We start from the raw sequence: 27,073 nt of genomic DNA, 5'->3' as shown, positions 1-27,073 counted from the left end.
TATAAAGTACAAACACAGATGTGATAATGAAATATGGAGAATAGCGACATTTGACATCATGCAAGCAACTATTGGTGATGAATGTAAGAAACATTGTACAGTTGTTTATCAATTTAGCATACTCGACAAGAAAGTTGCAGGAATGTTTAAGACACACTGATTTGTATTAATCAAAATCTTTCTATGCGTTCATATGCTAGAATATGTTACATTTGTTTTCATAGTTCAATGAATATCATTAAAAAACAGTAAAATCAATATGTCATATTAGTCCGTTATTCTATTGCACATTCTAGATTCGATTAAGTCCTTCGTAACGATCCTCAAATACAAAAAAAAAACGTTCACAAATGTTTTATTGAAAAATTAGCAAAGTTCAGTAGCACCAGGGTTCTCACAAAGGAATTTTGAAGGCAAGTCTTTGTCAATCCAAATGCTGGGAATACTAATGTCTATCGATGTCTAAGTCTGAAAGTTAATCATTAGTGTCTGTATATATATAGTTGTCACGGAAACTTCTAGAACACTCTAGAAATTGAACGTCCTAGATAGTTACAACGGAAGATTCTAGTAAAATGTAGAAGTTTAAATTACGCATCTTTTATAAGAATCATTCTGGAATCATTATGTAAGTCAAATGGAAAGTTCCAATCATTCTGTGATTGTTCCAGTGATTTCTAAACTGCACAGTTATAAGATTATTTTGTTAACAACTATCAGGCCACACAAAACAAATTAGGCCAACTTTAATAGATATAATAATTACAATATCATAACAAAAAATGCTTTAATTTGGCAAAATCATAATATAAGGATTATGACTTCGATTCAGACCTTCTTTGACTAGGTACACCAGTTCTTGTGCTGACATTTAATGGCTTACCTTGATTATTGCGGCCGGTTCCCTGTACCATCTTAAACTATAGCCGTTGTGTAAAACCAAAATTGTTGAATTTAGGATTCTAGACCAATAAATAAAGGCAACAGTAGTATACCGCTGTTCAAACTCATAAATCCACGGACAAAAAACAAAATCGGGGTAACAAACTAAAACTGAGGGAAACGAATAAATAATAGAGGAGAACAACGACACAACACTACAATGTAACACACACAGAAACGGACCAAGCATCAGACAAAATCCCACGAGAATAACAAATATAACATCAAAATCAAATACATGAATTAGGGATAGACAAGTACCGTGATACGTCTTATCGCAATTCCCATTCATCATTGTTGCATCGAGTCGTTAATATGACTCATGTTTTCCAGTCTTTCCGCGGGTTATTATAAAAAAACACACTGATAACAACTATCAGGATTATAATTGTAAACTCCCAAAGCATGGTCCGTTTCGATAGACTGATCATTGGAACTTGTAAAAAAGTCAAAAGGCCAAAGACAGTACAAAGCATTCGAAGTTGCCATTTTTATTGGACTTTCACTTCTTGAATTTAACTTTGTATATATATATACATATGTAAAACATTCGTTTTGATAATATTTATAGCTACAAAATGTTATTTTATGGTAAATTATTATGAATAAGAATGAAACTAATCATTATATTTGTGAATTTCCTAAATATAAAGTACGAGAGTCAGTATGGTTTTAAATGTATTTTGAATTTCCATAGTCTCCTTTAACGAAGCAATTTTAAAATCACTCACGAGTGAGTGTTGACCTCACTTCATTATTAAGATACTGTACACTGACTGCTAATCGTGTCGGTGTCGTTTATTTCCGTACACGCAAAGAACAATATATACACTTCCAAATGCAAACAATACCTGTTATATGTGTTAGTTATTTAAAATATAGATTAATAGATATATTTTGCATTATACTTAACCAGTTATATACATTTACAGGTCGTAATCATCAATAATTTAGGGAAAAAGTGCATCCATTATTTGTTTTTGAATTTGAAACAATTTTTTGTTCTTAAATCAAAATCTTGTATAGATTTGCTTTACATCACAACCACGATTTACACCAGTAAGTGTTGTAAAAGGATAGTTAAAGGTTTAAAAGATCTATGGACTAGGTATTACATAACTTTTCCTTTCGTTTATAGCTGTCATTGTTTTTGCATCAAAAGAGTCATGTTTCCAAAATTTCAAATAAGTCCTGCCAATAACAATACTTAAATAAATAGGAATATATGATATGATCAAATTGACTAACAGTCCGGGATTTGAATAATTCTTGAACAACTTAAAAAATCTGCAGAAACAATAAAGGACTTCTGCGGGTGCGGGAATTTCTCGCTACATTGAAGACCTATTTGTGAATTTCTGCTACTGTCTGTTCTATTGTCGGTCGGGTTGTTGGTCTTTGACACATACCCCATTTCCATTCTGAATTTTATTAATAGTAAAGGAGGAAAATCATACAAGTACAGGGTACCTATAAAGTACTTTAAAATGTCATTGAATTATTGGAATTTTGTCATGTTTACAACCGGAAATATTTACATGTAATTAGTAAATTTTTCAAATGTTCTGTAACATATTTGTGAATAATTATGATAATAATAACTTTATTCGTCTGAAAATTTGTTGAAAAAGTACAATGTCTCATGTTTATATGATTTATGAATAAGTATAGTATACAATTTTTGGTATTTGAACAGTTTTCTAAGCGTGTCCTTAAGATCACAATTTATTAACCTTGTTAAGTATAATTGTGAGTGTTGACTTCACTTCATCTTTAAGATACCGTTCACTGACTGGTGATCGTGTCCGTGTTCTATTCCCCTTACACGCAAAGAACAATATCTACAATTTCAAATGCAAACACTACATGTATATAGCAGCTCAATGCTACTTAATGCATCTTGAATCAGGATTTATAGCTAAAAAATAAAACTCATATCAACTGAAAACATAACAGGACTTCTGATTTTTAGCACGATAATTGCATGCATACTTGTGGTATACAAAGCGACCCATACAATGGTCGTAACAAGAAATGAGTGGTACTGATATTAATTATTATGTTTTATTCAATCCCATATTCAACACATGATATACTATTAGTTACATAGTGTGCTAGTGACCTAATACGGTATATATGGGGTCAGTAGAATTTACTGACCCCATATTTACCGTATTACGTCACTAGCACACTATGTAACGAATTTATCTTACCGACTACCTTTACGTGTAAAATATTGACCAGTGACCTATCAAAATGAGCAAGTCTTCAATACAGTTAGCATTAACATGATTAAGAAACTACTCCATTGATCCTTCAAAAACATTCCATACGTCGTAACTACAATCCACTTCCCTTTCATGAAGGTGACCTCCTACCGAATTAGACTATTTACCGGATTTGTTATCACATAAGCAACACGACGGGTGTCACATGTGGAGCAGGATCTCCTTCCCTTCCGGAGCACCTGAGATCATCCCTAGTTTTTGGTGGGGTTTGCGTTGTTTATTCTTTGGTTTTCTATGTTGTGTCATGTGTACTGTTGTTTGTCTATTTGTCTTTTTCATTTTTAGCCATGGCGTTGTCAGTTTATTTTCGATTTATGAGTTTGACTGTCCCTTTGGTATCACACGAAAATCTATGATAAACGGGACGATTTCAACTTCCCAATTATCAATTTCCCATTTCTCAGCAGTAACATACCCTCTGCCCCTTCGTATGGTGTTTACATATCACAATTGATACGTTATTCACGTGCTTGTTCACACTATACGGACTTCATATACAGGAGTGTGCTCCTTACGCAGAAACTGCTCCAACAAAGTTATGAGGAGGACAGATTAAAATTGACACTCCGTAAATTTTATGGACACCATCACGAATTGGTGGATCCATATGATGTCTCTTTAACCTAACTAGCTAAGGACATTTTTATCACATAGTAGATTGTGGTTTGTCATTATGTCGTCTAATCTTTTAATAACCAAACGTGACTTATTCCCGATTGTGACTGTTTTGCTGAATGTGAATTCGCATTACTATAAGACGTGTTTCTGTACTTGTTGATCCCAAATTGATGTATTTAGTTTACATGTTTAGTGTTATGTTTGTGGTTCTCATCGGATTTTGTCAAATGTGTTGACGTCTTTTTGTTATAATTGGGTGTTACGGATAGAAAAATTGATCACCGCCTTTATTAATTAGGTCTTTCCACTTTTCTGTGGAAAGACCTATTGTTTTTCTTCTGATTATTTTTTTTTTCTTCCGCCTAATTTTGTTCTTGCGATAAACATTTGTTTCGCAATATGTCGCTTAGATATTTTGTATATGATATCGAACAGTTTATGCGCTTTTGAAATTTACCCTGCGTAAACGAATACTTTTCTTTGTAGGAGTTATCTCCCCAAACACTGTTTTCCTTGTTATCACATCTCCTTCGCAACCGTAAAAGATTATGACAAATTTATTTTACAAAATTGCTCGTTATATCCTTCGCATGATTTGTCCTATTTTGATCGAAGCGATTTGACCGCTCCATATGAGAGTTATTTCCCCTTATTCATCTGATATAAATGATATGAATTTCTATCTTATAAATCATAAGTGATAGAGACCTAGGATCTTTTGATTTGAGGTCCTTGGTCCCAAAAAAATGAAAATTAGGTCAAGGTCAAAGGTCAAGGTCATATTCTAATATTTGAATTTGGCTTATTTTCACTTATATCCAAAGACTGTATTAGATATCAACAAAATTTTTTAACTAAATTGTTAGTTGCGACATGTCGTAAGATGTAAATTTTGATTGCAAGCGTACGTTGAATGTAAAAGGGAGTTTTCTCCCCTCTTGTATTTAAAAATACGCGTTTGGTGATATAACTCATTAACTAAATATAATTAAGACCTATGGTCTTTTGATTTGAGGTCCTTGGTTTATGACCTTGAAATTGATCTCAAGGTCATAGCTTAATTTGACGTTCTAGATTTTGACCTTTGCTTTTATTCTATATGTATACATGATAAAGATATACAAATTTTAGAAAAAGGTATCAAACCATTTAACCTTGAAAAAAAACAACCGGAAGTGACTTTTGGTAAACCGGAAGTAGCTATTTTTTGTACTTTATTAATATAAAAGTATATAGAACCAGATATTTTTGGAATCAGTGTCAAGTAAATATTCAAATATAATCGGAAGTAACATTTTTCAAACCGGAAGTAACAAATTATCTCCCTTATTTAAAAAAAATGTATGGAAAAAATATATTTTTGGAATCAGCTTACTAGGAGCTATCATTTGACGATTGAAATGACATTTTTAACTTAGTTTCACAACTTTTCATATCAAAATACATTGTTTTGATGGAAAGACCTTCAATTGTTCTCTGAACAATTGGTTTTTAATTATATTAATTTTTGTACGATTATTTGCGTTTGAAGTTGGTATCATGGCAGACTGGACATATGTATATTGCAGTTGATTGTTATTAATAGGTATTGCAATATGCATTTTGTTTTAATGAATTATCAGTATTTAGTTCTAATATAATCTTAAATCAATCCTAATTCTATCTCACTTTGATAGTTTTTCATATGTGACGTCATGCTGTTTCTAAATTTCATAAATTCAAATGTGGCATAACGTTTGTGCCTTTTCGCCATCGTATGTGACGTCACATTTTTTAAATTACGTTGACGCCTGTCTGATTCGTGTGTGTCTATTCTGTGTTAAACTTTAATAGCATTATGTATTCGGGTTTAGTTTTCTGTAATTAGTTAATACTTCAGTTTCATTATGTATATCTCTTTCATATTCATTTGTTAAAATTTACTGTTTGCAATAGCATGAATTGTTCTATATAATAAGGATGTTCTTATCCCGGGCATAAAAACAATGCCGTATTTGGCGAAACCTTTTCAACTTTTTATCTTCAGTGCTGTACAACTTTGTACCTTTTTCACTTTCGATCTTTTATATCTGGGCGTTATGTATTCGGGTTCAGTTTTCTGTAATTAGTTAATACTTCAGTTTCTTTATGTATATCTCTTTCATATTCATTTGATAAAATTTACTGTTTGCAATAGCATGAATTGTTCTATATAATAAGAATGTTCTTATCCCGGGCATAAAAACAATGCCGTATTTGGCGAAACCTTTTCAACTTTTGATCTTCAGTGTTGTACAACTTTGTACCTTTTTCACTTTCGATCTTTTATATCTGGGCGTTATGTATTCGGGTTTAGTTTTCTGTAATAAGTTAATACTTCAGTTTCATTATGTATATCTCTTTCATATTCATTTGTTAAAATTTACTGTTTGCAATAGCATGAATTGTTCTATATAATAAGGATGTTCTTATCCCGGGCATAAAAACAATGCCGTATTTTGCAAAACCTTTTCAACTTTTTATCTTCAGTGCTGTACAACTTTGTACCTTTTTCACTTTCGATCTTTTATATCTGGGCGTTATGTATTCGGGTTTAGTTTTCTGTAATTAGTTAATACTTCAGTTTCTTTATGTATATCTCTTTCATATTCATTTGATAAAATTTACTGTTTGCAATAGCATGAATTGTTCTATATAATAAGAATGTTCTTATCCCGGGCATAAAAACAATGCCGTATTTGGCGAAACCTTTTCAACTTTTGATCTTCAGTGTTGTACAACTTTGTACCTTTTTCACTTTCGATCTTTTATATCTGGGCGTTATGTATTCGGGTTTAGTTTTCTGTAATTAGTTAATACTTCAGTTTCTTTATGTATATCTCTTTCATATTCATTTGTTAAAATTTACTGTTTGCAATAGCATGAATTGTTCTATATAATAAGAATGTTCTTATCCCGGGCATAAAAACAATGCCGTATTTGGCGACACCTTTTCAACTTTTGATCTTCAGTGTTGTACAACTTTGTACTTTTGTCACTTTCGATCTTTTATATCTTGGCGTCACTTGTAAGTCTTGTGTGAACAAGGCGCGTTTTAGGCGTATTGAATTTTAAACCTGATGCTTTTTTTTTATCTATTAATCATGTTTTTCTTTGTCTAATATGTTCTATTAATTTTTATTGTAGTCCTGTAATATTATGTTGCCATTGCAATGTTATATTTAACTTTGCCATTAAAGTGCGAGGTTTGGCATGCCACAAAACCAGGTTCAACCCACCACTTTTATTCCCCTTTAAAAGTGTCCTGTACCAAGTCAGGAAGATGGCCATTGTTATATTATTGTTCGTTTCTGTGTGTGTTGCATTTTAACGTTGAGTCGTTTGTGTTTTCTCTTATTTTTGAGAAATTGAGATAAGACGTGGCACGGTACTTGTCTATCCCAAATTCATGTATTTGCTTTTCATGTTATATTTGTTATTCTCGTGGTGTTTTGTCTGATGCTTGGTCCGTTTCTGTGTGTGTTACGTTTCGGTGTTATGTCGTTGTTCTCCTCTTATATTTAATGCGTTTCCCTCGGTTTTAGTTTGTTACCCCGATTTTGTTTTTTGTCCATGGATTTATGAGTTTTGAACAGCGGTATACTACTGTTGCCTTTATTTATGTGATTACAAATCCGGTAAATAGTCTAATTCGGTAGGTCACATTCATGAAAGGGAAGGGGATTGTAGTTACGACGTAGGGAACATATCCGATATCATTTGTGAAACGGTTATTCCATAACGGTCAACCAACTCGTGATGGCGTCCGTAAAATTTACGAAGGGAGGATTTCAACTTCACCATTTGGAACTCTTGGTTTAATAGCTTCCTTGTGAGCAGTTACCCTCTATCAAGAAAATCATGATAGGAAATGCAAGCACGGGAATATCGTATCAATTGGGAGATATATACCCCGTATGCAGGTGCTGCTGGAATGTTGCTACTTAGAAATGGAAAGTTCACAATTGGAAAGCTGAAATCATCCCTTTTGTCGTAAAGTTTTGTTTTCACCCGACCCGCATTGTCAATTTCTAGATGTAAGTCAAGATATGACGCCGACTTAACTGTATCTGTAGTATCCTTTATCTCCAATTCGATGGGATAGATGCGTTCCACATAGTCACCAAATTTTGAATTGTTTAGTGAAAGAACGTCATCTATATAGCGGAAAGTAGAGTTAAAGGATATTGCTAACTTCTTATCTTTCTTCCTAAGAAGTTCCTGCATGAAGTCAGCCTCATACAAATAATAAAGAAACAAGTCGGCAAGTAGAGGGGCACAGTTTGTTCCAATTGGGATGCCGACAGTCTGTTGAAAAACACGTCCTCCGAACGTTACAAATATGTTGTCAATCAAGAAATCAAGCATCTTGATAATATCGGTTTCAGAGAATTTTTTGTTTGAATCAGAGTGATTCTTTACAAAGTATGATTTATCCCTCCCTAAGACAAGATACTTGTATCTACGTTGGCCATTCTTTTTGATGAAGCAAAGTAATACCAACTCTTTCAATTTGTCTTTTAGTTTGGAATGTGGAATACGTGTGTAAAGAGTAGAAAAGTCAAATGTTTTAATACCGTTACAAGATGAAAGAGAGTTAGATTGTATGTACTCTAAAAGATCTTTGGAATCTGATTCACGCCACCTCTAGAATAGGCAGTTTCACAGCCCGTCTTTGATTGCTGATAAAATAGATGTTAATAATTTAGAAAGAGGTTTCGTGGAGCACTTGGAAAATCCAGCAATATACCGTTGTTTTTAAGGACACTTGTGTAGTTTAGCTATCCAATACAGTGATGGAAGATCCAGTTCTTCATCTTTGGTTGAAATACCAAAGGAACAAAGAACAGACCTATGATTATCCAGGATTTCCTCTTTGGTAAGTGTCGTGAGGGTATATGTTGAGTTTCCAAGTGAATTGTCTATACCTAATTCGTTTATCAAGCAATTAATGTAGTGACTTTTACAGACAAAAACGATGTTATTTGGGGCTTTGTCTGCGGGGACAACAACATATTTATCACGGAGGTCGGATAAGTGTTTAGCAACATTTGGGTCTTTAATGATTGACCTAGCATGGGCATTGATGGACCCATTCAGTTTCTTGATTCTGATTTGTATTAACGACTTTACTGCCTTAATCCATTCGGATAGAGTGTCTACGTCTTCCTTTTCACGTTTAGCCCATTGCCTGGCATAATCCTCGACTGAGTCCATCAAAATTTTAAAGTTGTATTTCTAATTGATGGATTTAGGCTCACGATATTTCGGACCTTTCGATAACACATTTCGTAGAGAAGTGTTATTAACAATGTTAAGGTCACCGGTAATAACGTGGCCAGCAGGATTATATATGAATTGGGAACTAGCACAAGTGCAATCAGGAGGTTTAGACTTGAAGTCGTCAATATCGAGATTCTGCAAAACGCGTTTGTAATTGAAAATTTTAGTTGCAATAGGTTTGGTATAGGTATAAGACATTATTGGTACAGACTGGTCTTTGAAATAAGGAGATATTTTCGATTGAACTAATTTATGATGAAGGATATTGCCTAGGTTGACGCCATCGAGACCTTTGTTGGCAAAGGAAAGATTTAGAAAAGATCTTTTCTCTTTTTCATCTTTTCCAATGCGAACTGGCTTGAAAAGTCTGTGACTTGCAATATCCGAAATTATAGCTTGAAGTTTGTATAGGTTTGAATGAGGGTTTGTAACAGAGTAAGATCCTTATTTTAAATAACATAATGATATATGGAATCTCCAAAGCGAACACAAATGTTATCTAGTAAAACAATGAAGTGCAGTTATAGTATCAAAACATGTCCCATTGACATAATTGTTTTGTTTATTGCTACTAAAAATGACATAAAGATTTCAAACATATGTATCACATTCTAGCTTTTTAAATGCCCATTTAATTTAGGTGTGTGACTTTTTTCTTAATGAGATTATGAGGCAAAGTGGTATATAGAGCTTTTTGACGCTCCAAAAATAATAAATTACACAGTATTTTGAAAGGCATTACTTATACAAGTATTTGAACAAGTTATTATATGGTTATTTTTATAAATTTCCTGTGACAAAACTTTAATTTTTTTTCGACAGACTAATGGTTTTCTTATCCCAGGAATAGATTACCTTAGCTTGTTTAGAACTCATAGTTTTATTGATTATTTGACCAATAAAAAACCACTATACACCATATTATTGAGAATAAAAATGGGGAATGTGTCAAAGAGACAACAACCCGATAATAGAAACACAACAGCAGAAGGTCACCAACAGGTCTTCAATGTAGCGAGAAATTCCCGCACCCGGAGGCGTCCTTCATATGGCCCCTTAACAAATATATAACAGTCCATTTATGAATTTTCCTTGTTCTTGTTGAACAAATCTAAGACGAAAAGAATGATCAGATAATTAATTAATAAATAATGTATAGCTTGTCAAATTCATCAATCGAAAATAAACTGACAACGCCATGGCTAAAAATGAAAAGGACAAACAGACAAACAATATTACACAGGACATAACATAGAAAACTAAAAAATAAACAACACGAACCCCACCAAAGACCAGGGGTGATCGCAGGTGCTTTGGAAGGGTAGGCAGATCTTGCTTTACATGTGGCACCCGTCATGTTGCTTATAAGATAACAAATCCGGTAAATAGTCTAATTCGGTAGGTCAAATTCATGAAAGGGAACGGTTTTGTAGTTACGAAGTACGGAACATATCCTGTATAAGCGCACATCTAAGTGTCCTCCAGTGCATTGCAATTTTTATAGTTGATTAAACTTTATTATTACATTGGTTGTACTGAATTACATTGATTTCCCAGTTAAAAAAAGATAATTTGACATGTGAAATAAACGTATAAAAAAGAAGATGTGGTATGATTGCCAATGAGACAACTGTCCACAAGAGACCAAACTGACACAGACATTAACAACTATAGGTCACCGTACGGCCTTCAACAATGAACCAAGCCCATACTGCATAGTCAGTTGTTATTTCACTCTCTGACGTCATACAACTATAGGCATTTTCAAGACGTCGATAACGGCGGATCAAAACATATTGCAAATGCGTCGAAAAAAGATATATTTCCTTACATGTTTAACATTAATTTCTTTAAAAAAAAATTGTTTTAATTAGTCTTTCTTTATTTAATGTAATAAAGAAAATAACTAATTAAAAAATTCAAATATTGAAATATATTCAACTCGTGACCAGACAACACTGATAATTAACTCATGCGCTACGAGCATTCGTGAATTAATGTGTTGTTCAGTCACTCGTTGAATATTTTTCTCTATTTGAATTCTTCGATTAGTAATTCTATAGCAATCTTTAAAAATGTCTGAATACAAATTTGTGCTTACCTTTTCTCTACATATGCAACAGATTGAAACAATGTATCTAAATATAGCTTTCAACGTGGAAAAACGTGTTCGTTTATAACAGGACAAACCCGAGAACAATACTACATATACATATATATATTCATAAATACATCACTTACAATTCACATGTTCTGAGTCGAACACCAAAATGAAATTTTTATTTGTACTTGCCATTTTCATTGTTTGTGCTGGTGCAGTGACAATTCATCAAGTTAAAAGTAAGACTTCTTTATCGTTATTTGAAAATATATTATATTTTTGTAAACTAAGGACAAGAATTTGCTGTTGTCCTATTTTTTTTTCAAATTTGTGATGTGGTCTTATACACTAATGCAGAATCAAAGTACTATTATGTATGTAAAATAAAATTTAACTCTTTTTTAGTTTTTTTTTTTTCGAGTTAATTACAGTCTTGTTTTGAATACAAATGACTGCATTTAGATACGTATTTTTCGATCTAATTTCAAACGAAACTGTTTAGTTTTATCTGTTTGTTTAACAACCTATGATAATAAGTAGCCAGGCTTACTTGATTTTTACAATTCTAAATAGTCAGTAAAATAATCAAATTTCTAATATATACTTTTAATATTATTCAAAATCAATTTACTTCTGTTTGATCTTATTGCGCATACCAAACACTATAAAACTGACCAATAAATAAATGATAAAAATACAGGTTGACTGGATCAAATTTCTAAAGAATAGTCGTTCAGGAAATGTTAAAAAGAAAAGATCAAAACATCAAACGAATTGATATCAACTGTCATATTCCTGATTTGAAACAGTTAAATATGATAAATTTAACTTGATGTTATAGCTTATCAAACCTGTAACTTCCATAACAGTCACACATACATCCATTATATTGACCATTATTGTTGAATAAAATTGAAAGACATAATAAGTAAACAGCAGTAGCTCTTCATCTTTTATATAAGCTTTGGATTTCAAATATTTTGGCCACGAGCATCACTGAAGAGACATGTATTGTCGAAATGCGCATCTGGTGAAAGAAAATTGGTACCGTTAAGTTTATTACTACCACTGGGTCGATGCCTCTGCTGGTGGACTATTAGTCCCCCAGGGTATCACCAGCCCAGTAGTCAGTATTTCGGTACTGGCATGAAAATACTGATTTTTTGTGTTATTAAAATTTGCTGTTACAAAATGATAGAAATTATTATAAATTAAGGAATGTATCTCCCTCTCGAAAGCTCTGATTCCTTTCACGGATTTGGCTATACTTTTTGGACCTTTTGGATTATAGCTCTTCATCTTTTATATAAGCTTTGGATTTCAAATATTTTGGCCACGAGCATCACTGAAGAGACATGTATTGTCGAAATGCGCATCTGGTGCAAGAAAATTGGTACCGTTAATTTTATAACTACCACTGGGTCGATGCCTCTGCTGGTGGACTATTAGTCCCCGAGAGTATCACCAGCTCAGTAGCCAGTATATCGGTACTGGCATGAACATACGGATTTTTTGTGTTTTTAAAATTTGCTGTTACAAAATGATAGAAATTATTATAAATTAAGGAATGTATCTCCCTCATGCAAAGCTCTGATTCCTTTCACGGATTTGGCTATACTTTTTGGACCTTTTGGATTATAGCTCTTCATCTTTTATATAAGCTTTGGATTTCAAATATTTTGGCCACGAGCATCACTGAAGAGACATGTATTGTCGAAATGCACATCTGGTGTAAGCAAATTGGTACCGTTAATTTTATTACTACCACTTGGTCAATGCCTCTGCTGGTGGACTATTAGTCCCCGAGGGTATCACCAGCCCAGTAGCCAGTATTTCGGTACTGGCATGAAAATACGGATTTTTTGTGTTATTAAAATTTGCTGTTACAAAATGATAGAAATTATTATAAATTAAGGAATGTATCTCCCTCATGCAAAGCTCTGATTCCTTTCACGGATTTGGCTATACTTTTTGGACCTTTTGGATTATAGCTCTTCATCTTTTATATAAGCTTTGGATTTCAAATATTTTGGCCACGACCATCACTGAAGAGACATGTATTGTCGAAATGCGCAGCTGGTGCAAGAAAATTGGTACCGTTAATTTTATTATAACAGTTAACCAGCAGGAATGTAAACAGAGTGTTACAAATAAGAATAACAGTTTTTTTTCTCTACATTTTCTAAGATTAAATCAGGGATTCTCAAAAAATAGAAATAATATTTGTATCAATTGCATATCTAGATACACGTCAATGCAAAGCTGAAGGTGGAATATGTAAACAAACGTGTGCTGTAGATGAAGAAGACACAGGTCCATGTTGCCGCAATAGTTATAGATGTTGCCAACCATCATGTAATGGTATGTAAACCGTATGTAAAACTCATGTTACTATTGATTGATTTCAGGTGGTTCATAAAAACGATACCATTTTTTCGTTAATTAATTTTCTAAAATAAATGAAAATAACTTAGATTTTTTTTACAAGAAAATAAAAGCAAGCGCAGATGTGTTTTTTTTTAGAAACTATGAAGCCTAACAATATTCTTAGATTTAAATATCTAATAAAAAAGTTCATAAAGACTAAATGTTAAATATTTGAAATAATACTTTGTTTGAGAGAAATCCTAAAACTAATGTAGCTCATTTTATAATGTATAATGTACATTGTCTTGTCTTTCTTACTATTCTAAGACACACTTCAGTATGCTGAGTGTAATGCTAAAAACGGAAAGAGTAAACCTGTGTGTGATGTTAATGAACAAGATACAGGTATAGGACCTTTTTGCAATACAAACAGATGTTGTGAGCCGCCTACATGCATTGGTATGTAACAGATATCTTACCTGTTGTATAGTAAAGTAGATCACTTTTATTTTTTTAAACAAGTAATGTGCAAGTAAATGTAATTAACATGTCACTTCCATACATCTAGGTAAGTAAAATGTGTGTCAGAAATACTAGTTCTGTTTTCGAGATTTGTTTACCTTTTTTAATGAGAAATGATCAGAAAATTTCCGGATTGTTACTGTTTATAGATAGACGTAGGAAGATAAGGTATGAGTGCCAATGAAACAACTCTCCATCCAAGTGACAATTTATTAAAAAAAACATTATAGGTCTTCAACACAGAGCATATATGATTGCTATTTTAAAACCAAGCGCGAGGTTTGGCTATACGCAAAACCAGGTTCAACCCACCATTTGTTTTATTTAAATGTCCAATGTGATAGTTCACTTCTCTGTGTGTTACATTTTAGTGTTGTGTTTCTGTTGTGTCGTAGTTCTCCTCTTATATCTAATGTGTTTTCCTCAGTTTTACTTAGTAACAAGGATTTGTTTGTTTTTTTCTTAATCGATTTTTGAATTTTGAACAGCGGTATTCTGCTGTTGCCTTTTTTCTTTGGGTAGTGAAAAGATAGACAAAAATAACAACACAAAGACATGTTTATTAAAAAAACAAAAAAAAACTTATCATTTAACAGCTTCAGTAGATTGCAACTGTAAAAGTAGTACTTACAAGTGTCCTACAGATACTGAGTATCAGGACAACGCTGGAAATTGTTCAGGAAGTGATAAATGTTGCAAGCCCTGTTGTCGTAAGTTTTTGTATTAATCAAACCATAGCATACACCGCGCGTTTGGTCATTTAATTCAGTGAAAGTTATCTCGCTCAACTTATTGTATACATAAAGATTTAACCATTGCATCGATATTAATCCTCTCAAGACTGATAGATTTTTAAAATTAAAATCGAGAGTCGACGAGTGTTTTGAATAGTAAAATTTAATTGTCGAGATTGGATATATATCATATGGAACGAGGTTTGGTGATGGAATCTGTTTCTCTGTTGACTTTGAGACGATATGCAGATATCTTACACCTTCTCTTCAACATGTTCAAATTACCTATTAAAAGATATATTCTTTCCATGTAATGTCATTAGGCATTGTCGCTACTTTTTCACGATGTCGTTATATATTTGCAGAGGAAAGCAAAACATTGGAAGTCATAATCAAATTCTGAGCAATGAATAAATGAGTTCAAATGAACAACACGTCGTTAATTATTAATAATAATAAATGGATCAGTCAAAAGCTGAATTGAAGAAGAATGAGACAAATATGGTCTCTCAGCTCTAAGGTCGGAATTTTGGTAATGACCTTCAGTTTTCTTGCCAAAGGTCGACGATTATTTCCATTAATAGTGCTCTTTCAATAATAACGACTTACTGTTTTAAAAAGCCTATAACATTGCTCCATCTGTACCTCCTTCCCCGACCACAACAACTACAATACTACTATATTTGGACGAGGGTATAATTATTCCATATCATCCCTTACTTCAAAGGTACGATTAGATATGATGTAATAATAAGGACAGAATTATTTAAGTTGATCGCTTCTTTGGTGAAGGCACAAACACATGAAATTAAATAATCACGCATACCAGAGGCTCTTTCGCTGATCTCACTGATTATAGTTCGAATAATCAAAAACGATCAAACTTAAGTCCTGCGAAGTCAGGTAGAACCATTAAAACCATTCACTTGACCACATGAATATAACATAAAATTGAGAATGGAAATGGGGAATGAGACAGCAACCCTACCATAGAACAGTACACATTATGTTCCAAATGTATTATGGGAATGTTGTGAATGTAGAATCAGCTGTTGGTTGAATACTGATAAAACGAAGACGAAATCAACAGTTATAAAAAAAAACACAAAAGCACACTGATAGTTTAAATAAAGCCTGGAATTATTTTTGTATTCCAATGTGTAATTTATATTAACTATTAACAAATAAGAGTTAAAACGGGATGTTTTAAATTGGTTCGTTTTTGTTAATGAAACACATCATGGTCATGACCATTCATGTATGCCCAAATACTCACATGGTTCGGAAAGAATACATGAAGCATACCGTATAGCGCATCATTTTTGCGGTGTGTAAATATTTTATTATTTTCGCGGATACAATAAAATCGCCAAAAATAAATTCCGCCAGTGTACATTCAAATATATTCATAAAAGTTTTGAATCCGCCAGAATAATAACTGCCAGAGTATTTCGTATTCCTTTTTCATTGCGAATTTTGAAATTTTACATCTGCAAAGATTACCCGCTATAGGGTATAACAAATTCTTTAAATTTTCTATAGTTAATACATGATTAGGGTATATTTTATATGTCGATGTTGTTTAAAATGTCATTTAGGTTCATTTTGTAAGATTCGACAGTCGTTCTTCAAGATGTTGTTCAAAGGCAAGGTTACCATATTGTTTTACAGGTTGAAACAAGATGAAAAGTAATATTTTATCTTTTAAAAACAGCCATCTATGTTAATAAAAGAATTTTTCGATTAAACATGTACATTTTTTTACCATAATTACAGTTACATGTGGTGGAAGTTTTAAAGGGCCAGAGGGAAGTTTCACATCACCTAATTATCCTTCAGACTATTGTGATAACCAAATATGTAATTACACCATAATAGTTGAGGAAGGATCTAAAGTAATGTTTAACTTTACTTTCGTCAAAACGGAGAACAAGTTTTTGGGGGCATTAACTGACACAGTACAGGTATACATAAACATTAAACAATTAGATTACAATAAATATCATGCTATATTAATATTATTATTGCATTCATACTTGTTTTGATAATGTTAACATTATAAAATAGTAGTTTTATACATGTTTAATTCGTGTAGGATGTAGTTTTTTGTATGTTTTTGTATGTTTTGTTGTATACAAATAGAGATGGAATTATCAAAATGTCATTTTCAAAGGTTAAAAAAATAATATTAAGCCTAAAATCGTGATGAAAAATAGCAAGGTCGAATGATAACAATTGTACAAAACCTTGTACTGCATTTTACATATTACCATTACCAATCATTATAATGAAGCGGTTGATTCAGAATTTGATTCCGAAGATTCAGAAACTACTACATATTTCAAAATAGTTTTTGTCAATACATATTTAATTCGGGTATGCTGTAGTATAACAAATACCAATCATTACAATGAAGCGGTTGATCTCAGATGATTCAGAAAGTATTTATATTTTAATTTATATAGTGATACCTATTGTGATGGTGGATGTGTCGATGTGATGTGCTATTTAAACATTTTACATATTTAGAAACATATTTTTGAGTAGGTTTATGATGGCGAAATTAGCACAGATACATTACTGGCCACATTATATGGTGGACCCTTTGAAGGATTAGAATTTAATTCGACTTCCAACAAAATGATAACTGTCTTCAAGTCTGATTATAGTGTCGTCTTTCCTGGGTTCAGTGCAATTTATAAATCACTACAGTAAGTGAAATTTACAGTAAAACATTACCCTCACCCTAAAAAAAATAGTGCAGTTTACTTAGACTCTGATAACAGTAAAACCTGTAAGTAAATAAAGGCAACAGTAGTATACCGCTGTTCAAAACTCATAAATCCATGGACAAAAAACAAAATCGGGGTAACAAACTAAAACCGAGAGAAACGTATTAAATATAAGATGAGAACAACGACACAATACTAAAATGTAACACACACAGAAACGGACCAAGCATCAGACAAAATCCCACGAGAATAACAAATATAACATCAAAACCAAATACATGAATGTGGGATAGACAAGTACCGTGGCACGTCTTATCGCAATGTGAATTTACACTCAGGTAGTGAGAGTCACAGCTTAGGAAATGATCGACATTTTCGTTCATTACAAATTAAAATAAAATTGATATATACATCAAGTTGAGAAGGTTTTTTTTATCATGATACATGATTTCTACAAATACAGCAATTCTTGCTCATTTTTTTTCGGAAAGCTTTCCGTTATGATTATACCAAATCATATAAAGTCAAGATATTAACTAAAATAGTCTCCTACGTTAACTCAAAGTCTTGTTCATATTATTTATCTATCTTACTACAGAATGTTATACAAACTGCCATAACATTTATGTTAGCGTTAAATAAAGGCAACAGTAGTATACCGCTGTTCAAAACTCATTAATCCATGGACAAATAACAAAATCGGGGTAACAAACTAAAACCGAGGGAAAAGCATTAAATATAAGAGGAGAACAACGACATAACACTACAATGTAACACACATAGACAAAATCCCACGAGAATAACAAATATAACATATATATATATAACATCAAAACCAAATACATGAATTTGGGATAGACAAGTACCGTGACACGTCTTATCGCAATGTGAATTTACACTCAAAAATAAGAGAAAACAAACGACACAACGTTATTATAATGTAATACACACAGAAACGAACTATAATATAACAATGGCCATATTAACAATTATCATTTTCTGAATGAAGCAAAGGGTAATATATTACTAAGTTTGAAGAGTTCCTATAAAAAAAAACTGTTTCTAATACAATGTGTATAGTTGTTGAGAGTATTTAGATGCCGTAAACAATGCAAAATAAAATATAACTGTATGATGACATTCACCATACAGTTGTAGTGCATTCAAATACTTAGCTGTATTCGGCACAAAAGCTAGAAATTTTGGACCACAATGCTCTTGAACTTCGTGTTTAAAAAAAAAAAAACTTCTTTTGGATTCGAGCGTCAGTGATAACTATTGTGTGGGCGACAATTTTGTCTGGTATGAATACAAAATGTCATCCTAGTATCTATGAATTTATATGCATATATAAGAACAGCTCAAATAAATATGAAAAAGTAGTCTTGTGCTACGCCATGTATACCTTTACATTGAGTTACTTATCCTGTTTTTAATATACAATGAGAGAAAACATTGTTCTTAAAATTGATTGTGTTTACTATCAACCAGTGCGAAAAATTACATGATATTTGGACAATATGAAATAATTTTTGCTTCTTTTTGCAACTCTTTATAAGTACGACATAACATACTACGTTCGAAATTACAAACACTTATTTGAAAGGACAACAATGATTGTAACGTATTATTAGCTAACGGTATGTAAAAATTGTGCAAAGCTATTCAAATGATAAATTTGAAAGCTACACCGTCTGATTTCACTAGGCGTATTACATATGATTTTTCATCTAAATGTTATTTTGTTATGGAGTATCGATCAAGAACTAATGTTATTTATTATTTTCATTTATGAATAATATTCATTTTAATTTCAATTCATGTATATTTTGCAGATGATTTGCCTTCATGACATGCACAAAGTGAAAATAAAATCAGAAAGGAGTTGTTAATAAAATATGTTACCTGCAACATACTTCGTTTTTGTAATTCATAATCAATATTTTAATAAAAACTTCTGTTTCGAACAATCATCCCTACGTGTAAAACGATGATAGTAAAAAGACTCATAGTTTTTAAGTCGTAAATCAATCTATTTTGTTTTCGATCATACGTTCAAACTGACAAATAAGTCGATTATGTTTTATTAGCGCAAGAGCCGAGGGGGAAACCGAATTAAAGCATCAAGTCTAACATTGGATTATGCCAGTTGTAAAAAAAGACCACAACCCACATCGGTTTGTCAGTTTTATTGTATATCTGTGATGTATGATAAAAAGTAAAAACACAAAAATACTGAACTCCGAGGAAAATTCAAAAAGGAAAATCAAAAATCAAAAGGCAAAATCAAAAGTCCAAACACATCAAACGAATGGATAACAACTGTCATATTCCTGACTTGGTACAGGCATTTTCTAATGTAGAAAATGGTGGATTGAACCTGGTTTTATAGCAAGCTAAACCTCTCACTTGTATGACAGTCGCATCAAATTCCATTACATTGTCAACGATTGATTTCACAGTTTTTTGCGGATTGATTCTAACCATTGTCATATTAACCAATTCCGATGTTCGATTAGACACACTTTTCAATTTATTCCTTCTTCACTGTTTTGTTAAAAGAGTTTAACTTTTTTTCAATGAAAAACTTATTTTTATCCTATATATCTGTCTTATTTATTTCTTACTCGTGAAAAAGTAATAACGGGGATATAATTTCACAATAGTTCAAATTTATGTATAAAGTTTTGCATACACTATATAAAACTATTATTTCAATGTCCTTATATTTTAAATATTCAGAAATAATGAATCAACAAACGAGATGAGATTACTTTATGCTCATCTTAGTCGGGACACACAATCGTACAACTATGTCCGTCCGTGCTTCTGTCTGTCTTTCAGCAAAACAGTGACGAATCAAAAGTAAGAAAAATGCGCTCAAGCGTGACGCGAACAAAAATTTACACCTATTGTCAAATATAAAGAGAGTCAAGTGTTTTTCGTAAGAGTTTGTTGTTTCTCGTTTTGTATAAAGATTAAACCTTTCTTTTTTAAAAAGGTTTAACATTGGTCATGTTAGGGGCCCTTTAATATGTATTGCAGATAAATTCATCATAGATACCAGAATCAAAATTTTATATATACGCCAGACGCGCGTTTTGTCTACAAAAGACTCATCAGTGACGCTCGAATCAAATAAATGTTAAGAGGGCCATACTTTGACCTTCAATGGTTTACTTTTTACAAATTGTGACTTGGATAGCTAGTTGTCTTATTGGCACTCATACCACATTATCTTATATCTTAATTATCTATAAGTTAGCCGGTGTCATTTTTAGATTTTTACTTTTTCTTATAATAAAACACACATGCAAACTACGCATCCCATATTGCATGATAGGACCCGACACCATTAGTGTTTCGGCAGTTAAGCTTGGGATGGTCATTTTAGTTTTCTCGTTTGAATTGTTTACATTGTCTTATTGGGGCCTATTATAGCTGACTAAGCGGTATGGGCTTTGCTCATTGTTGAAGGCCGTACGGTGACCTATAGTTGTTAATGTCTGTGTCATTTTGGTCTTTTGTGGATAGTTGTCTCATTGGCAATCATACCACATATTCTTTTTATATGTATTGTAAACGAGGTCACATGATACACGTATTTTCTACATTTATTTTCTACACGACGATTTATTCATTGTTTAAGGAATGATAACACATTTTACAAAAATATGGCTTATAAGACGACACGAGTTGTCTTTCTTGTACAAAACACTGTTCCAGATAAAAGACGGTTAATACGTAAGCATTTATAATTAAGAGGTGGGGCGGGAAACAATTGCTGGATGAATATAATCAATAGATGATCATAAAGATCGCATTCTAAGATTAATAAATTACGGAACTTGTTAGCTGTGCCCAAAATATTGTTTTTTGGACACAATAAATTTATATTCTTTCATACATAATTATGAAATTTGATAATATTCAAAATCATGGGCTAGCAAAATATTACTGGAAATATTATCTAATCTCAAATGGATCTTCATAAAGCAGTCGAATTTAGCCAATTCTATAATATTATGGAGTTCGCTAAGTGTCCCGACTGTTTTTATTTTCTGGTTTTGGTAATTACAGGGAGAGTGCAAACACAAACTTTCCTTTCTGAAGCATTAGGTAAACGTTTATTTCGAACAATTTTTCATTCCGACGGAAGGCGTATCTGAAAGCAATGTTTTTTACGGCAACAATATTATGAGATCTGCTAATGATACATAAGGGAGATTAATAAAGTAGGTGTGTATAGTTGCTATTCTTGAAAATTCAAACGTTTGTTTTAAACGTCTAATTTGCGATTTTTTTTCAAATAGTGAACCAGCTTCGAAAAATTCACTATGACATGCAATGATCTGATGAAAGACAACTCTTCTAAAAAACGAACGAGAAAAAAACATCCAAATAACTCACAACTTTTTTGGAAGGTCGGTGACATATCCCTTTTTAGCTCACCTGGCCCAAAGGGCCAAGTGAGCTTTTCTCATCACTTGGCGTCCGGCGTCCGTCGTCGTCCGGCGTCGTCCGGCGTCCGTCGTCCGTCGTCCGTCGTCGTTAACTTTTACAAAAATCTTCTCCTCTGAAACTACTGGGCCAAATTTAACCAAACTTGGCCACAATCATCATTGGGGTATCTAGTTTAAAAAATGTGTTCGGTTACCCGGCCAACCAACCAAGATGGCCGCCATGGCTAAAAATAGAACATAGGGGTCAAATGCAGTTTTTGGCTTATAACTCTGAAACCGAAGCATTTAGAGCAAATCTGACATGGGGTTAAATTGTTTATTAAGTCAAGATCTATCTGCCCTAAAATTTTCAGACGAATCGGACAACCGGTTGTTGGGTTGCTGCCCCTGAATTGGCAATTTTAAGGAAATTTTGCCGTTATATGGTTATTATCTTGAATATTATTATAGATAGAGATAAACTGTAAACAGCAATAATGTTCAGCAAAGTAAGATCTACAAATAAGTCAACATGACCGAAATGGTCAGTTGACCCATATAGGAGTTATTGCCCTTTATAGTCAATTTTTAACCATTTTTCGTAAATCTTAGTAATCTTTTACAAAAATTTTCTCCTCTGAAACCACTGGGCCAAATTTATCCAAACTTGGCCACAATTATCTTTGGGGTATCTAGTTTAAAAAATGTGTCCAGGGACCCGGCCAACCAACCAAGATGGCCGCCATGGCTAAAAATAGAACATAGGGGTAAAATGCAGTTTTTGGCTTATAACTTAAAAACCAAAGCATTAAGAGCAAATCTGACTATTAGAAAATTGTTTATCAGGTCAAGATCTATCTACCCTGAAATTTTCAGATGAATCTGACAACCTGTTGTTGGGTTGCTGCCCCTGAATTGGTAATTTTAAGGAAATTTTACTGTTTTTGGTTATTATCTTGAAAATTATTAAAGATAGAAATAAACTGTAAACAGCAATAATGTTCAGCAAAGTAAGATTTACAAATAAGTCAACATGACCGAAATGGTCAGTTGACCCATATAGGAGTTATTGCCCTTTATAGTCAATTTTTAACCATTTTTTGTAAATCTTAGTAATCTTTTACAAAAATCTTCTCCTCTGAAACTACTGAGCCAAATTAATCCAAACTTATCCACAATCATCTTTTGGGTATCTAGTTTAAAAAATGTGTCCGATGACCCGGCCATCCAACCAAGATGGCCGCCATGGCTAAAAATAGAAGATAGGGGTAAAATGCAGTTTTTGGCTTATAACTCAAAAACCAAAGCCTTTAGAGCAAATCTGACAGGGGGATACATTGTTTATCAGGTCAAGATCTATCTGCCCTGAAATTTTCAGATAAATCGGACAACCCGTTGTGTGGGTTCCTGCCCCTGAATTGGTAATTTTAAGGAAATTTTACTGTTTTTGGTTATTATCTTGAAAATTATTATAGATAGAAATAAACTGTAAACAGCAATAATGTTCAGCAAAGTAAGATTTACAAATAAGTCAACATGACCGAAATGGTCAATTGACCCCCTAAGGAGTTATTGTCGTTTATAGTCAATTTTCAACAATTTTTATAAAATTTGTAAATTTTTACTAACATTTTCCACTGAAACTACTGGGCCAACTTCATTATAGATAGAGATAATTGTAAGCTGCAAGGATGTTCAGTAAAGTAAGATGTACAAACACATCACCATCACCAAAATACAATTTTGTCATGAATCCATCTGCTTCCTTTGTTTAATAGTCACATAGACCAAGGTGAGCGACACAGGCTCTTTAGAGCCTCTAGTTTCTATTTACACAAACTACTTTCCATCTTGAAATGTTTATGAGGAAAACACTGGTAAATAATTTATAATAGTGGAAACGTTTTTCAATCTTACACTATGTTGTTTTTGCGGGGATGAAATACATTATATCTATTAAAATCAAATCGATCCGAATATAAAACTAATAAATCATTAACTGATAAATACAGATATCTAGTGTTTAACGAGAAACACAAATTATCCTGGTAGGTTTGATTTAAGTTTTTTTTTTAAACTTTCAATAACAAGAATATATCATGTATATAATAAGGAAACATCTGAGGTTGATACATTGACAAAACCAAATCGGCGACGAATTTTTCGTCGTCAAATTTTGGTCCTAAAATCATGAAATACCTTTACACAAAAGACAAATCACAGTTCTATTAAAAATACAGATTTGCCATTGCATAACTGTGTCCCATATTTGTACGTCGACAAGTAAAACTAAACAAAATTTACGACAAGAATGTCTGTGTACCTGTGCACGGGTCTACTTTAAACCGTAATTGGGTCATCTATAGTAAAGGTTGTAAATTGAATTGCTGTTATGTATGAATGAAAGTAACATGTACTTTAAACCGTAATTGGTATGCCTATAGTGTATTATTGTTATTAATGAATGAAAGTAACAGGTGCTTTATTGAGAATGAACAATAGATATAGGAAGATGTGGTGTGAGTGACAATGAGACAACTCTCCATACAAATAACAATTTAAAAAGTAAACCATTATAGGTTAAAGTACGGCCTTCAACACGGAGCCTTGGCTCACACCGAACAACAAGCTATAAAGGGCCCCAAAATTACTAGTGTAAAACCATTCAAACGGGAAAACCAACGGTCTAATCTATATAAACAAAACGAGAAACGAGAAACACGTATATATTACATAAACAAACGACAACTACTGTACATCAGATTCCTGACTTAGGACAGGTGCAAACATTTGCAGCGGGATTAAACGTTTTATTGGATATGCATATTAGATACATTAACATTAATTATATGGTTTCGGTCATGCAGACCGAACAGAGAAAATTCTCTCTTTTTGTATTGTATTGTATTTTTGATATGTTTTTCTGTATTTTTCCACTTAAGTATATGCTTTTAGCTTCGTGCTTGTTTGGCTTTATAAATATTTTGATATGAGCGTCACCGATGAGTATTGTGTAGACGAAACGTGCGTCTGACGTACTAAATTATAAACCTGGTACTTTTGATAACTATTCACACCACTGGGTCGATGCCGCTACTCGTAGATAAATAAAGGCAAAAGTAGTATACCGATGTTCAAACTCATAAATCCATGGACAAAAACAAAATCGGGGTAACAAACTAAAACTGAGGGAAACGCATTAAATATAAGAGGAGAACAACGACACAACACTACAATGTAACACACACAGAAACGGACCAAGCAACAGACAAAATCCCATGAGAATAACAAATATTTCGTCCCCGAGGGTATCACCAGCCCAGTAGTCAACATTTCGATGTTGACATGAATATCAATAATGGGGTCATTTTTATAAATTTCCTGTTTTACACTTTTTTGAATTTTGGGTCCTAAATGCTGTTCAACTTCGTACTTGTTTGGCTGTATACATATTTTGATATGAACGTCACTGATGAGTCTTGTGTAGACGAAACGCGCGTCTGGCGTACTAAATTTTAATCCTGTTACCTTTGATAACTAATTATACAATGTTCAACTACGTTAAGTGTATTACATATGAAATTAATAACACTGTAAAGCTAAAACTAGATAATGGCTAATTATTGTATCAATTTAACTTCTCTTAATGTAAATGGCTTTGGAAATGATTTTAAGCGCAAATCCATGTTTCTTTGCTTGAAAAAATTTCAAAGCTACATTATTTTCTTGCAAGAAACACACAGTGTTGAATCATATAAGCTATATGGAAAAGGGAATGAGGTGTAGATATTTATTTTTCGCACGGGGCAACGAAAGGTGTTACTATTTTGTTTAACAGCTCAACAGACTATACATGCTTTTAAAATAGCAGATGAAAACGGAAGGTATTTCATTCTAACTGTTGAAATTGATAACAAAGATTTTGTTTTTGTAAATTATTATGCGCCCACCAAAAATTTTGAAAATGAACAAGTTGGATATATTGAAAAAATCAAGATTTTGTAAATCGAAAAGTTAGATCAAAATCTTATTTTGGGTGGAGATTTTAATACGATATTAAATGAATCTTTAGACAGAATGGGTGGTTCAAAATATAACACACCTGTCAAATATACGAGTTAATTATAAAATGTTATAGAAGAATTTGAGTTATGTGATATTTGGAGGACAAAAATGTTGATTCTAGATTATATACTTGGCGTCAAAGAACTCCTCTTATACAATGTCGCTTAGATTTTTGGTTGAAATCGAATTTTTTGTCATCCATTGTCCCGTCTATAAAATCTGATCATAGTCTCATCAATTTGACACTGTCCGGCGAAAACTTTAGTGAGAGAGGTCCCGGTTTCTAGAAATTTAACTCGGGTTTATTGACAGATAAAGATTATGTGGATACGGTCAAAAATACTTTATCAGAATGTGATAATAAATATCACAATTTAGTAATACAAATTTGAAATGGGATACCATAAAAAGTGAAATAAGGGGCGCAACCGTCAAATATTCCAAATATAAAAACATAAAATTGCGGGAAAGAGTCCAATATAAAAAAAAACGACACGACGAAATTCAGAAAAATCACTCTCGTACATATTTAGATAAAGATATATATACATGTTTGATTGAATTAGATATTGTTAAAGAAGATTTAGAGCAAATAGTAAACAATCAAACAAGTGGGCTATTATACGATCACACTGCGAAGGCAATGAAAGACTTCAAAATATTTCTTATCATTAGAAAAACGCAATTATAAAATAAATGTATTAACAAATTAGTTGTAAACGACATTGAAATTTTGTCACAAGAAAAAAATCTTAACGAAGAGAGACATTTCTACGAAAGTTTGTACTCATAAAAAAGACCCTGACAAATACTCAGGTGTTTCTAACTTTTTTTATTTAAATTTCATTCTTAAGGAGGCTCGCGGGTGTAAGATTTTCAGAAAAAAATTAAACATTAATTTTTCATTACAAATTTCATTTATTACCTTAAGTAGTTGTTACTTTATCATAAGGTACAAAAA

The 27,073-nt window shown here is 32.5% G+C and overlaps 2 protein-coding genes across 3 annotated transcripts in view; both read left to right on the top strand.

Annotated features, from left to right (window-relative positions):
* The window catches only part of LOC139502861 (fibronectin type 3 and ankyrin repeat domains protein 1-like), a 406,467-nt gene that overhangs the window by 268,325 nt on the left and 111,069 nt on the right, over positions 1–27,073 (top strand). The gene's annotated exons all lie outside the window — the stretch shown is intronic.
* On the top strand, positions 11,357–19,516 carry LOC139502854 (CUB and zona pellucida-like domain-containing protein 1). 2 transcript variants are annotated; one of them, XM_071292481.1, is made up of 7 exons: positions 11,357–11,489; positions 13,495–13,611; positions 13,945–14,076; positions 14,736–14,849; positions 16,650–16,837; positions 17,421–17,584; positions 19,441–19,516. In XM_071292481.1, exons 1-7 carry the CDS (start codon positions 11,420–11,422, stop codon positions 19,442–19,444), a joined length of 789 nt encoding a protein of 262 aa, XP_071148582.1. In that variant the 5' UTR covers positions 11,357–11,419; the 3' UTR covers positions 19,445–19,516. The 2 variants fall into 2 exon arrangements, with proteins under 2 accessions (XP_071148582.1, XP_071148583.1); XM_071292482.1 differs by lacking the exon at positions 14,736–14,849.

This window comes from Mytilus edulis, chromosome 14, assembly GCF_963676685.1.
Source record: "Mytilus edulis chromosome 14, xbMytEdul2.2, whole genome shotgun sequence".
Classification (NCBI taxonomy): domain Eukaryota; kingdom Metazoa; phylum Mollusca; class Bivalvia; order Mytilida; family Mytilidae; genus Mytilus; species Mytilus edulis.
The sequence above is the reverse complement of the archived record's forward strand: the minus strand, read 5'-3'. Positions and strand labels throughout refer to the sequence as shown.